The sequence below is a fragment of the Myotis davidii genome, unplaced genomic scaffold (genome assembly GCF_000327345.1).
Source record: "Myotis davidii unplaced genomic scaffold, ASM32734v1 scaffold854, whole genome shotgun sequence".
Classification (NCBI taxonomy): Eukaryota; Metazoa; Chordata; class Mammalia; order Chiroptera; family Vespertilionidae; genus Myotis; species Myotis davidii.
The window spans coordinates 2168811-2184107 of NW_006285939.1; the positions used below are offsets into that span (position 1 = coordinate 2168811).

The 15297-nt window shown below is 45.4% G+C and overlaps 2 protein-coding genes across 2 annotated transcripts in view; both read left to right on the top strand.

Annotated features, from left to right (window-relative positions):
* The window catches only part of CHAT (choline O-acetyltransferase), a 60857-nt gene extending 58323 nt beyond the window's left edge, over positions 1–2534 (top strand). The window contains exon 15 of the mRNA XM_006757157.2: positions 1136–2534. Coding sequence (XP_006757220.1) covers positions 1136–1381 — 246 coding nt within the window. The 3' untranslated portion in view covers positions 1382–2534. The remainder of the gene's footprint in view (positions 1–1135) is intronic.
* Positions 2535–9284: 6750 nt separating this feature from the next.
* The window catches only part of LOC102766596 (chromosome unknown open reading frame, human C10orf53), a 17858-nt gene continuing 11845 nt past the window's right edge, over positions 9285–15297 (top strand). The window contains exon 1 of the mRNA XM_006757133.1: positions 9285–9381. Within this exon, the coding sequence (XP_006757196.1) occupies positions 9285–9381 (97 nt within the window). The remainder of the gene's footprint in view (positions 9382–15297) is intronic.

Here is a 15297-nt window from a genome sequence, read left to right on the forward strand (position 1 = left end):
TAAAAGTCCACCTCATCTGCGAAAGGCTGGACATGGGCAATAAAAGGAGCTCATAGCACATGTTTGAGGATAAAAGCCCACGCGGTAATTTGATTTTCTCATTACTTCAGTGAGCTCTCTGACGTGGCTAAATGAGGGCAGAAACAACATAAATTCTTCAGGAAGCCATCCGTGGGCAAGAAGTGCTTTGGCATGGCTTTCTGGCCTGTGGCTGACGCATGGCAAATTTATCTGACAAGGAGGGGCTCTATTAGCAAGACTAATGGTTTGTTCTGCCCGTTTAAAAAAAAACAAAAAAACAAAACAGTGTCATTTCTGAAGGCCCGAGTATACAGTGCCCCGACCTATGGGTTTAAAACAGACCACCCTGCACCTGCCCCCGAATGTGGTCCATTTCCCCCCAAGACACGCTAATAAAGTCAAGGGGGTGCGGTGGGTTTTTCCATGGAAATGAACATTTATGACTTGAATGCCTTCAGAAACACATTTTCTGGGTTTGTGATCCGGATTATAAAATCTCGATGCTCTGAATTAAAAACATATTAGGTGCATAACTAAGTCTCCAATTGATGGCAAACTTTGAAACACCAGTGCTGAGTAACTGTGCGTGCCAGGCCATGGGGAGAAAAATCAGACCAGCCAAGCAATGCTGACAGTAATTAAGGATGTGGGGGGGATCGACAGAGGCGACGGGCCAGATTTCCTCCAGTTCATCAATTACCCGCTCTGGGAAGCCACTGAGCCGGTGGGTGTCACCAGGGTGCCATTTAGTAAATTACCCTGATTGCCTCGGTGCCTCGAACGGCCCCCAGGTGAGAGAGGGACTCAGCGGAGACCCAGCGGCAGGTGCGTCTAGTAGCTCCTGACTCCACACACAGAGCAGATTTCACACCAGGGAGTGCTGATGGCCTCTCTTCTCCTGGCGTCGTGCGGGGAGATGGGCTTGTTGTTATGACTCTGGCCATGGCCATCATGCTGACGCAGTCGGTTGGTTTGGTTAATTCAGTCAAACGCCGGGTGGAAAGTAGTCTGAGAAGCAAATATTCCATGGAGGCCGCGGTGCCAGGCGCCCTTCACTCCAGCGGGCTGCGGGTGGCATTTGGGAGCCAGGGCTGCTGACCTGTCCTCTCCCCAGGTGCCCACCACTATGGAGATGTTTTGCTGCTATGGGCCTGTGGTGCCCGACGGGTACGGCGCCTGCTACAACCCCCAGCCCGAGAGCATCCTCTTCTGCATCTCTAGCTTCCACAGCTGCCCGGAGACCTCTTCCACCAAGTTTGCAAAGGCCGTGGAAGACAGCCTCGCGGAGATGGGCGGCCTCTGCAGCCCGCCACCGTCCGCTGCCAGCAAGCCGCTGGTGCCAAAGGAAAAGTGCCACTAACTGTGACTCCCACCACCACGTCTGCTCTCCCAGCCTAGCATTCTGCAGCTGCCAGACCCTTGCTGAACCCCTCTTCCAACCCTCGCCCCAGCTTTCTGCAGCTCCCCTGTCCTCAGGGCCCCATGCGCAGCACAGTGAGATCCCCCAGAGCTGAGTGTCTGTAGGGGAGTGTCCCTGTGCGCAGGCGTGTCCTTAGCTACAGACAGCGGCTGGCCGGGCCCTGATAACACTGCACAGGAGAGAAGAGCGGCCGGGCTCAGAAGGGGTCAGGTGAGGTGGGACGGGCACGCTGACCTCCCTCACTTGCTGCCAGCAGGACCTAGCACGGCTGGGTCATGTTTTGCCCAACGGAAGGAAGAATGAGTCGCCTTATTAAGTGCAATGTACCTAGTGAATCATGAGGGGAGAGGCTAATCCAGGTCATTGCCTCCTTTCTTTTGGAGAGAAGTAGGGGCTTTGTTTTTGGATGCAGAGCAGTCTAATCATTCACAGGGCCTGCGCTGAGCTCACATTTAGCTGGGTAAGCACCCCTCCCCGCCCGCCTCCCCTGACACACACATACACAGCCCAAGCTAATGTAAAATAGTGGCCTGGGCCCACGAAAACGTTGCCCCTTTGCCTCCCAGGGGCAGCCTTCCATGGAGCTCAGCTTCTGATCTGGCTGCTTTGGAGGGAACAACTCCCCGCCCCTGCCCCTGCCCCGGGGACCTGCTGCTCGCTGCCTCCCAGGGCCTCGGGCAGTCCCGGGTGAGGAAACACTCAGGCCGGGCAAGCACTGGAGGGAGAGAGGACCATCTGCTGCCCACAGACCCTGCACTGGCGTTTCCTCTGGTTGCTTCCTCACTCCGCTTCACTCAGAACAGGCCCCGCTATGGGATCTGCCTTTTAGAGGAGATGAGAGAGGGTTGCGTTGGTAGTTTTCTGTTGTTTACTCATTTGTTTCATTCATCCTTAGAGAGGCTGTTAAGAGCACTGCTGTGGTATCCATTTCAAGAAATGATCGTGGTGGCCCCAGCAGGGCATTTTGAGGATGCTGTCCAGGGATTCTGACTAAACCCATGTGGAGGGCCCAGGGCAGGGCTCTCCGCCGGTCTCGGGGCTGAGGGGCCAGCGGGCCGGGAGGGGGACCCGCCATGTCCAGAGCCAACCCTGATGGAGGGTAGAACCTGAGTAGAGATTGTCCTGGAGGCTGTGACCAGCGAGGTCTCCCCACCGGGGCATGTTTCATTTGAAATCTAAAAGGACAAGGAGCAGGGAGAACAATCAAACTGCACACGCTGAGGCAGCTGCCTCTGTCCAGCGGAGGCTCCGAGTTCAGCTCTCTCCACTGCAGGCTCCTGGGTGGGGCGAGTCCTGAGAAGTCACCCCGAGCCCCACCTGCCCATCCTGCTGTGCTCTGTGCCGTTCTGAGCACCCACTCTGGCCCCTTTATGGGCCGCTGTGCGTGCTGCCTGCACCTCAGCCCGGCTGAAGCCGGCAGGGCAGAGAGGGGGCAGGCACTTTGACCTTTGCTCAGCTCTTTGAAAACACAAGCAGCCACAAGCAGTCAAGTCCTTGAGGCCCGGGTTTTGGATTGAGGACTTGGGTGGGAGATTCCGGCACTACCCATCGAAGTCATTGGTCTGTAGGTGCTCGCTCCTGCCCTCAGACATCACCTTCCTGCTCCCCTTGGACGTGGCAGCCAAGAGTCTAGGGCACACCGGGGGAGCTGCTGCCCCTCTGTAAGCGGACCCAGAGCCGCTGGTCTGTTCTCACCGAGGACCACCCTGCAGACCTGCCTTCTCTTCTGGTTTCCCTCCAAGGATTTCTGGGTAGAGATCTCCGGTCTGGGGCCCAGGGAGCCTCCTCACAGGGGAACAAGAATGTGCCAACCTTGTGAGGCTGTGAGGATGGTAGATGGTGTGTGAAGGGCCTGCACAGCAGGTGGGCACTGGTGCCCACTGTCAGGATGGGGTTTCCCCAGTGGGCACTGTTCGAGGGACTTTTATTTCAAACTTCTTATACTGATTTGACAGAATCAAATTCACACCTGCCATTCTTTGAGCTGAGGAAGGAAACCGACTCTATATCAGGTATCAGCCATGTGTTCTGGGGGCTTCCCTAAGTGTGAAGGGCCATGGGGGGGGAGCTGAGGGAGGGGCTGGGAGCTGGTCTTCCGCCTCCAAGCACAGGTGGGTGCACAGAGTCTTTCTTCAAAGGCAACGGTGAGCCATGGTCACGGGCATCTCTGTGGGGACCCTGGTAAAGGAGACCTCCCCAGAGAGAAGGCAAATGCAACCTAGAGACAGTCATTTGGGGGGCAGTGCTGCATCATAAAAGTGCATTTGGCCACCTTACAATATGCTATGTTGCCAAAACATGTCGTTATTTGAGTTCTATTTTTATAAGATAGTTTTAGATTTATGGCAATAATCATATGTGCATTTATAGCCTTTCCATTCTGAGTTATAGTTTTGTGCTTTAAATAAATCTATATATGACTAAAGAACTGTATATTTAAAACACTATATTCAAATTACTTAAAGACTATAAGTCTGTATTCAATAAAAAGTAATGCCAAGAAAGATGGTGTTGGCCCTTGTTTCTTCCCAGAAATGCTATTAAAATTTTGGCATAAATCTTGTGAGCTGGGTCAGCAATTCATTTGCCTTTGTCTGAGGTCTGTCCGCAGCAGTGGTGGGTGTCCCAGGTACGGGGACTAAGAGAAAGTGGAGGGAGGAGCTTTGTCTTCCCTGGTGTGTGGGTGTGGCATGCCACCCTGGGGCTGCTGCGGGGCAGGGAAGCTTCATGGGGTGTTTGTGATAAGGTTGGCAGCAAGCTGGTGTCGAGCTGGGTGCCTCCATTTGGGCTTGCACAACATGCAGAAGTACAATGGAGTGGAGGGAAAGCACCAGGCACAGAGGTGGGACGCCTGAAATAGGAGCCCAGCTCTACTTCTAACTTACCATGGGCTTTGGGGATATCATTTCCTCTATCTAACCCTCAGTTTCCCCATCTGTAAAGTGGGGATGTTGATATCAGCACTACCCACTCCCAGGGTTGTGATGAGATGACATAAGATGGTTACTGTATGAAAACTTCCTACAGGTACCTGTGCACACAGGTGCCCTCAGCCTACAAAACCCCAAGATACATTCCAAGCTGCAAGACCTCTGTAGTCCTCAAAACCAGAACCTAAATTCCTCCAAACAGAAGCCCCAGCGCTTCCCAATCAGAGCCTAAAAAGAACCTCAAAGTGTATGATGTGTGTGATTGCGATGCGGAAAAGGCATTCTCCAAAAAGATGGGGGCTAGGATGTTCCACAGCGAATGGAAGATAGGAAGGCCCAGGATCTAAGGAACCTGGTTTGCTCTTATCACACGTATCACAACTGGCCCAGGAATAATCAGCTGTAGACAACAGAGAAGGGTATGACGGTCAACATGCAAAATGCTGCCACCGCCCCTTGTTGTCTCTGCAGGTCCTGTGGGGTGGATGTTGGCCAATTCAGGTTGAAATGCAGGGAAGAGTCCTTCCCAGTTTCACAAGAGGAACCAGAAGTTTCCAAATTACTCCTAAGCAGTTCTCCTTGGGGTCAGGTGAGAATCAGGGTCAGGTTTCCTTTATAGATTCAGCCCATTCCCTGGTTGTGTTTCTCTGCGTTGTCCTTTTAAAGTGAGCAGGATGGGCCATATGCCACCCCAGGGGAAAGCTGGCCTCCCACTGCATAAGAGGACCTTTCTCGAAGCTCTGGTCTTCTCTGCTGCCCAAGGACCAGCTCTCTCCTTGGTTTGTTTTGTTTTTATTTCCTACTGCTTCTTCCATCTCCTTGTGGGATTTCACTTCCTATTTCTGTACCTTATGTCATTGGCCCCAGGATTCTGTGTTTGGTCTCTAATTTCTTATATTAAAGGGGCAGGAAAATAGCCAGCTGAGCTGATGCAGATGAACCCCCTACCCCTATAAAAAAACATACAAATAAAGAGAAAATTCTTTTAAACACAGAGATCACTTCGAGAAAGAAACCCTCACATGCCAGGAAAAAAAGGATGTGCAACACAGAGCAGTGAGCAGGAGCTAAAGGTAAATACAACCAGATACAGACCTCAGAGGCTGATGCCCTGCAAATTTAAAGGGCATAGCCTCAGCCCATGCACGGTGGGAAATACAGCCAAACTCCCCAGGTAAGACTGTGACCTCATAGAGGCATCCCAGCCCTATATAAAGGACTAGAGAACCTCTCCCACCAACCCAGGGGAGCACTGAGAAACCACGCCATTCACTCAGAGCTGTAGGTAATGGAAAAAACGCATCAATGAGAAATCAAACTATAAACTGTGTCGTATGTGGATGTGGAGTCTGAATTTATACAAGTTAAAGGTAAAGCTGGAATTACAAGCCAATAATTTGTTTTAATTGCCCGGGTCAATAAGACCCGAAAGGTCTCAGAAGCAAATGCAAAACCACTCTCCACAGCCACGAACACCACAGACATGCACAGGGGGAAAGTACCCCATTAAAGATGAGCTCACAATCAAACAATACAAGTGGCATAAGAATGGCTCACTGGAGGGAAAGTGGCAGATAAAACAAACAGGAAAATTAACATCATAAAAACTAGAGATAATAGATGACTCAAAAAAAGCTATAAAATCAATGTTTAACATTAAAAATAAATAAAAATAGAAGATACACATAGGAGTTCAAAGGGAAACATTAGAGAGAATGGGGGCAGGGGGAATGGAGGAGTACTGTTCAAAGAGAAAATGGCTAAGAATATTCCACAGTCAGAGAAACACATCTTTTGAAAACTCATGGTTCAAAAAAAAACTAATACAATTTTAAAATTTAGAGCAGAATGATAATAAAGATACTGCATATCAAAACCTCTGGGATATAACAAAAGCATGTTTTCAGAGAAATTTATATGTTAAAATACTTACAACAGAAAAGAAGTCTGAAAATTGATGAACTAAGTGTAACTTAGAAAGTAAAAGTTTGCCCCGCTGGTGTTCTGTGGTTGAGTGTCAACCTATGAACCAGGAGGTCACGGTTCAATTCCTGGTTAGGGCACATGCCCAGGTTGCGGGCTCCATCCCCAGTGTGGGGTGTGCAGGAGGCAGCCAATCAATGATTCTCTCTCATCACTGATGTTTCTATCTCTCTTCCTCTCTGAAGTCAATAAGTATATTTTTAAAGTAAATTTTTTTAAAGGAGTCAAACAGTAAACTCAAAGAAAGCAGAAGAAACAGTAAACTCAAAGTAATAAAGATTAAAAACAGCTATCAATACAGAATTAGAATATTCCCAAAATTCATATGGAATCACAAGAGAACCTGAATAGCCACAGCAATCTTGAGAAAGAAGAGCAAAGTTGGAGGAATCATGCTACCTGATATCAAACTATATACTACAAGGTCAAAGTGATCAAAACACCATGTTCTGGCAATAAAACAGACATATAGATATATGGAACAGAATAGAGAGCCCAGAAATAAACTCACAATTTTATGGTCAATTAATATTTGACAAAGGAGGCAAAAAGATACAATGGGGTAAAGACAGTCAATTTAATAAATGGTGTTAGGAAAATTGGACAGATACAGGCAAAAAAAAGAAAGAAAGAAAGACCACATTCTTACACCATACCCAAGAATAAACTCAAAATAGATAAAAGATTTAAATGTTAAACTCAAAACCATAAAAATCCTAGAAGAAAACATAGGCAGTAAAATCTCAGACATTTCTCATAGTAATATTTTTTTCTGATATATCTCCTTGGGCAAAAGTAACAAAGGGAAAAATAAGCAACTAGGACCACATCAAACTAAAATGTTTTTGCCTAGCAAAAAAAACGATCAGCAAAATGAAAAGACAGCCCACTAAATGGGAAAACATATTTGCCAATGATACATCTGAAAAGGAGTTAATAACCAAAATTTATAAAGAACTCATACAACTCAATGCCAGAAAAACAAACAATCCAATTAAAAAATGGCAAAGGACCTGAATGAACAAAAGTAACAAACAAAATTAAAACCGACTCATAAATACAGAGAACAGACTGACAGCTGTCATAGGGGAGGGGTGTTGGGGGGCTGGGTGGAAAAGGTGAAAGGATTAAGCAACAAACCATAAAACTCATAGGCGCATACAACAGTGTGGTGATTACAGAGGGAAAGGGGTAGAGGGAGGTAGAAGAGGGTAAAGGGGCATAAATGGTGATGAAAGGAGACTTATCTCTGGGTGGTGAACACACAGCACAATACACAGATGATATACAATTCTAGTACACCTGAAACTGTATAATTTTATTAATTAATTAATGTCACCCCAATAAATTCAATAACAAAAATTTTAAAAGCAGCTATCAATGAAGGAGAAAACAAAAAACAATAGAGAAGCTAGACAAAGTAAAAGTTGGTTCTTTAAAAAGACTAACAATACGCACCCCTATGTTCATAGCAGCCCAATCCTCAATAGCTAAGATAAACACCCTAAGTGTCCATCAGCAGAGGAGTGGATTAGAAAACTATGGTACATCTACACAATGGAATGCTATGCTGCTATAAAAAGGAAAGAACTCCTACCATTTGCAATAGCATGGATGGACCTGGAGAGCATTATGCTAAGCAAAATAAGCCAGTCAGAGAAAGATAAATATCACATGATCTCACTCATTCATGGAATATAAAGAACATCATAAACCAATGAATAAAAATAGATATAGAGACAGAGAAACATTAAACAGACTATCAAACTTCAGCGGGAAGGCAGGAGAAGGGAGTGGATGGGGGTAAAAGATCAACCAAAGGACTTATATGCATGCATATAAGCATAACCAATGGATACAGACACTAGGGGGGTGAGGCATGTGCCAGGAGGTGGGGGTTGGGGGGTGGAGGAGGCCAGGAGAGGTAAATAGGGGGAAGAAGGAGACATATGTACTACTATTTGCAATACATTAAACAATAATAAAATAAAATAAAATAACTAACAAAATAGACATTTCTGGTAAAACAAACTTAAAAGTGAAAGTCAGAAATAAATAATATTATTAATCAAAAGTTGACATAACCACAATAAAATAGACATTTAAAATAAGAGAATCCATCAACCACTGTATACCAATAAATTTGAAAACTTACATAAAAATAGAAAAATTATTAGGAAAATATAATTTCTTGAAAGTGATGCAAGAATAAAATTTCTGAATATTTTTATAAATCTTAAATAAAGAAGTAGTTTAAAATCTTCCACTCAGTGAAAAAGGGGGGGGGGGGAGGATAAAATTTTATACAGATGTTCTACCAAACATTCAAAGAAGTGATTAACAAGTCGCAGGCAAGATAAATAAGGAGAAATCTATACATAGACACCTCACCAGGGTTTCCAATCCGTGCTGCACCCCTGAATCATCTGCGAAGGTTACTTGGCCCCTCTGAGCCTCCGTTTGGTAAATACTAAATAACAAAGTACAACCTATTTTATAAGAATGGTAAAATGATTACATGAGCTAACATATGGAAAGTGCTTAGTATGTTGCCTGATACATACTTTAATTGTCTGTAAATACTGGCTATTGTTATTGATCAACACTTTCCATACCAGATTAAAATCCCATGTTTACCTGACTATGAGCGTTGCTGAAGCAAATCATCTCTGACCACCACCATACCTTTTTGCGCCCATCAGTGGGCGCACAGTAGGTGGTGCAGGCATCCAGGAGGGGAAACTCCTCACTCTCACCCATTACACCAGGCACCGCTGGGTGAGGGTGGGGTGGTCGGCGATACCGAGGATCCTCAAGCTCCACCCGCCTGACCACGCCCAGCCGCGCCTGGCCACACCCACTCCTAAGGGCATAAAGAGCAGTTGCCCAGCAGTGTGTGCTGTGCGGTAGCCCGGGCAGGAGGCCTAGCCATGCCCAAGAACGCAGTGGTCACCTTGCGCTATGGCCCATACAGCGCAGTCGGCCTGTCTGTGGAGCACCGCACCTTCCGCCTGGAGGGCCTGCAAGGTGGGCAGCAGAGCGCTGGAGGGCCTGCAACACGGGTGTGCCCAGGTATAGCGAGCCTCTGAGCATCAGGGAAGGTTGTGCTTTCTGTCTAGACCTCCTTCCTTCCTCAGACCGAGTTCCACCTCCTCTGGAGAGTCTTCCCTGCACCCCCAACACCCTGGGATGCGTTAGCATCGTCCTCCTCCTTCCCCTGCTTCAGTAGAAGGATGGGACCAGTAAGCATGCTCTGTGCGCCCAGGAGGTGCCAGGCAGTGCACACATTACCTGGATAAACAGAATTGCAGACCCCACTTTACGCAGTGGAGCCTGCGGACCAGGAATGGTAAGTGACTTCTCCAAGGTCATAAGGCTGACTGGAAAAGTCAGGGACTCTATCCCCTGATCATTCACTCATGCAGCAGACCTTTATTGAGTACCTAATATGTGTCAGACACGCTTGTAGGTACCTGGGACATGCTGGGGAACAAAGACATATGTCCTTGAAGTGATGTATGTCCTTCTCATTGATGACTACTAGCTGACCATAGTGCTAAGGCTGTGACAGAGGAACCTAATCATAGTGGGCCCTGCCACTGCCAGAATTGCATGCTTTCATTACACCGGATTCCTCTGATAGACACACTGCATCAGCAAGTCCCCACGGGCCAAGCCAAGTATCTTTTTTGTTTTTCTTTAAAATATATTTTATTGATTCTTCACAGAGAGGAAGGGAGAGGGACCAAGAGCCAGAAACATCGATGTGAGAGAAACATCGATCAGCTGCCTCCTGCACACTCCCCACTGGGGATGTGCCCGAAACCAAGGCACATGCCCCCAACCGGAATCGAACCCGGGACCCCTGAGTCCGCAGGCCGACATTGAGCCAAACCGGCCAGGGCTGAGTTCAGCTTTAAAGAATGAAAAACTAATTAGGTAAAGAGAAGAAAATTCATTCTCAATGGAGGAGCTAATATCTGTAAAGACTGGAAGCATGAACAAATGATGTGTTTGTTGAACTTATGGGAAGATGTGGTTGGAGAGGTAGGCAGGGACCAGATCCTGCAGGGTCGTGTAAAAGTTCTAGGCAGGGGGATAAAACACTGGCCGCTGTGCGGACAGATGAAAGGGGTCTAGGATGGAAGCATGGAGACAAGTCAGGGGCTGTTGGAGTGCCCGTGGGAGAGATGACAGTAGCTTGTACCAGGACAGCCATAAAGGGGTGGTAGATGAAAGTAAAAGCAATGGTGCTCCCTAAGAAATTGTAGATGGGAGGCAGGGGTCAAGAAGCTGCCGTCTGGATCCAGTCCGTTCTGACTTGAACCAAGTGCGGATGGATGGAAGTGCTCTACACTGAAGTGATAACACCAAAGATATTCAATTGGAGGAACACGCTTTATTTTGGACATTATTGAACTTAGTGTGCTTTCAGCTATGTAAGCAGAGATTCGGAGTCAGCTCTGCAGTTCTGGAGTTCAGAGAAAAAGTCTGTTTTCTAGAGAGAGAAAAGTATGTGTTGTTGGCTCAGGGAGAACACATAGAATGAGAAGAAAGCCTGAGACTGAGTCTCCATGACCCAAACCCAGAATCTTCCAGGCAAAATGCTATGGGAGTCCAGAGGACACAAAGTCAGCAATCATGGAAGGCCTCCTGGAAGAGGTGGCACTTGCATTCTAGTTTAGAGTGTGGGGAGAATTTCAGTGATCAGAGAAAACCACTTTCTCTGAGAGAAGAGTTGAGAAATTTCTGTTGTAAATAACCCAGTATTATTTGGTAATGCTTAAAATGTTTGTAGTCTTGGCTAAGGACACTGCCTAAATAATTGACTTTTTGCTTCCTCCCCATCTGATGAACTGTGCCCACTCACCAACTCTTCACCTCATAACCCACTTTTAGTTCACTTAATAAATAATGAGACTAAGCAACTACAGCATTTCCTTAAAAATAATGTAGATCTGGCTTCTGATCAAGATGGCAGTGTACTTCGATTGTGGTACTTGTAAACTCCTACAACCACATCGAAATTACAACCAAACTACAGAAGAACCATCATTCAGAACTGTCTGAAATCTAGCTGAACAGAAGACCTCTAACTAATGTATAAAGAAGAAGCTACATCAAGACTGGTGGGAGGGGTGGAGACACAGAATAGGCTGGTCCCACACCCACATGTAAGTGGTTAAAAATTGGGAGGAATATCTTGGCCACCAAGGTTCCCCCTGAAAAGCCAGAGGTCCCAGCCCCACACCAGAATCCTCAGTCCAGGGTTCCAGTGGCTGGAAGAGAAATATTCAAAACTTCTGGCTGTAAAAACCAGCGGAGACTGTGGCCGAGCGAGACAAAGGGCCCACACGTAGACAGACTCCGTTCCACTGGCTCTGAGCTCAGTACTGGGGCAGCAGCTTGAAAGACACCAGGGGCGTGTGGGAGGAACTGAACTGTCTGGCTTCAGGATGAGTTCTGGAGGAGCAGCTTTCTCCCAAGCAGCAGTGCTGACAGAGGCCATGGTTCCTTTGCTGAGCCCTCCCCACACAAAGCCAGCAGGCAGGCACCATATTTGAGTCTCCATCAACCTGGCTGACACCATTTCCCTGACCCTGGTGATTCTCAGAGGTCTCCCCCCACCCCACCACCCAAGCCCTTTCCAGTGCCTTTCCATACAAATGGCCTGTCTTGGTTCATACTGCCAACTTTCCTAAAAGCTCTCAAACAAGCAACATCTGGCCTCTGTGTACCCTGTACCTCTTGCTAAGTGGCCCCAGGCCTGGCACTAGTGGCAGCTGGCCATGGTCCTCAGCTTGGGCTCTCCCAGGCACCTCCAAGCCCAGCACGAGTAGCAGCCATCTGTGGATTGCTTTGTAGTTCATGCTGTGTGGCCCTGGGCAGGACACAGGTGGCAGCTGGCCTTGGTCCACACCTCCCAGAGGGCCCAGAGCCAGCACATGTGGTGTTAGCTTCAGAACAAACTGAAGCACCACCCAGTCACCTCAACAAGCAACACAGTCAAGGCGGGGACTCAGTGGGTACCTGAGACTTGGTAAAGTGAGTTCTGCTCTCTGGGGTTGGCCTCTGCACTGCTGATTCTCCACGGTGGTCACAGCCAATATTTGCAGCTGATTGGCCTGGAGGTAAATCCACCCCATTGACTTGCCAATAGCAATCAAAGCTCAACTATTACAGGAGGATGCACACAACCCAAATGGAAGGCACACCTGAAACGCCAGCTTGGGTGGCTGGGAAGACTGTGTGAGATCTATAGTGGAACCTGGGTTCTCAAACTTAGCTCATTCCAGAAGAGTGTTTGAGAAGCAATTTGTAAGAAAACTGAAGCATTTTTTTCCCATTAGAAATAATGTAAATTTAATTAATCTGTTCCAGAACCCCAAATGATTCCCTGTTTTAACCTTTCTTATATACAGTGCATGTCTAATGTAATGTTTAACCTATAGATAAACACATTTAAAACAAAAAGGAGATGAAATATAAATGAAAAAATTTTAAAAAGGGAATGAAATGTATAGTATAAAATGAAAATTGATGTCAACACTAGAACTTAACTTTAATGTTGAGAGCTGTTGCCTCTGAAGTGCTTTCACTGGCTAACTGCTTTTCATTTATCCAAATCAATAATTTTTCTACCTCTTCAGCATGTGATCATTGTTTTATGAGCACTTTTACACCCTTAACATCAGCACTCTTGATGGCCTCTTTATGTTTTAAAATTCAGCTAATCAGCAATTTCTCCATGCCATACTAGGTAGCCAGATTAGACACATGAATACCTTGATTATACTTCGCAATTATTTCTTTTGTAAGCTCTATTGTTGTTCTCACAACTTTCCTTTTCACTTTGCTGCTATCACTAACCTTCTTAGGACCCATGGTGACTTACTGTACATATTTAATAATAAGCAGCAACAAAAGCAAAAAAAAACATAAAAATATTCACAGCACAATTTCCTGAGGGTTTAACAATGCCAAGTTTAGCAGTAAGCTGACTCATACTAGTACATTCTCTCCTTTGTTTGTCACCTGAGAGGTATCATGCAGGTATCAGCATGAAAGGGTTGTTGGGTGGGGAACCAAAGTTTTATTCAACAACCAGGACATTTTTCCATTGATAAACTTGGTTGAAAACAAAATTGTTTGAGATAGGAGACATTCAAGAACCAAGGTTTGATTGTACTCCATAAGGTCACTCTACCAAGACTAGGAGAGGTAGCAGCTCTAACCTTATACATAGAAACAAACACAGGGAGGTAGCTAAAATAAGGCAACAAAGAAACATGTCCCAAAGGAAAGAATACAGCAAAACTCCAGAAAAATAACTAAACAAAATGGAGACAAGCAATTTACCAGATTCAGAGTTCAAAACACTGGTTATAAGGATGCTCAATGAACGTAGGGGAAGAGTAGAAGAACTTAGTGAGAACTTTAACAAGATAGAAAACATAAAAAAGAACCAGTCAGAAATGAAGAATACATTACAAGGAATCAACAGTAGAGTAGATAAATCAGAGGATCAATCAGTGATTTGAAGGAAGCAGAAAATACCCAATCAGAATAGCAACAATAACAAATTTTTTTTTTTTTATAAAATGAGAATAGTGTAAGGAACTTCTGGGACAACTTTAAGTATACCAAAATTCACATCATGGATGTGCCAGAAGGAGAACAGAGAGCACAAGAAATTAAAAACCTATTTAAAAAATAATAATGGGAAATTTACCTAACCCTGTGAAGGATATAGACACACAAGTCAAAGAAGCACAGAGAGACCCAAACAATATAAACCCAAAGAGACGCACATCAAGACACATCATAATTAAAGTGTCAAAGGTTAAATACAAAAAGAGAATTTTAAAAGCAGAAAGAGAAAAGCAGTTAGTTACCTACAAGGAAACTCCCATAAGACTTTCAACTGATTATTCAACAGAAACTTTATAGACCAGAAGATAATGGCATGAAATATTCAAAGTGATGAAAGGCAAAGACCTACAGCCAAGATTATGTTATCATTTAGAATGTAAGAACAGATAAAGAGTTTCCCAGCAAGGACAGCTAAAGAAGTTCATCACCACCAAACCAGTAGTATAAGACATGTTAAAGGTCTTTAAGAACAAGGAAAAAAAGATAAAAAATCTGAATAATAAAATGGCAATAAAGACATATCTATTAACAATTGCTTTAAATGTAAATGGATTAATTTCTCCAATCAAAAGACAGAGAGTGGCTGAATGGAGAAGAAAACAAGACCCTAAAAGTAAAGGGATTGCCCTAACCAGCCCGAACCAGGCTCAGTGGATAGGGCGTCAGACTGTGAACTGAAGGGTCCCAGGTTCAATTCCGGTCAAGGGCATGTACCTTGGTTGCGGGCACATCCCAGTGGGGAGTGTGCAGGAGGCAGCTGATCGATGTTTCTCTCTCATTGATATTTCTAACTCTCTATCCCTCTCCCTTCCTCTCTGTAAAAAATCAATAAAATATATATATTTTTAAAAATAAATAAAAGCAAAGAGATGGAAAAATACATTTTATGCAAATATATATTTAAAAAGCTGGGGTAGCAATACTTATACCAGACAACATATTCTTTAAAACAAAGGTTATCTCTGGCTGGTTTGGCTCAGTGGATAGAGCCTGTAGACATGTTAAAGGTCTTTAAGAACAAGGAAAAAAAGATAAAAAATCTGAATAATAAAATGGCAATAAAGACATATCTATTAACAATTGCTTTAAATGTAAATGGATTAATTTCTCCAATCAAAAGACAGAGAGTGGCTGAATGGAGAAGAAAACAAGACCCTAAAAGTAAAGGGATTGCCCTAACCAGTTTGGCTCAGTGGATAGGGCGTCAGACTGTGAACTGAAGGGTCCCAGGTTCAATTCTGGTTAAGGGCACATGCCTAGGTTGTGGACTTGATCCCCAGTGGGGGCAAT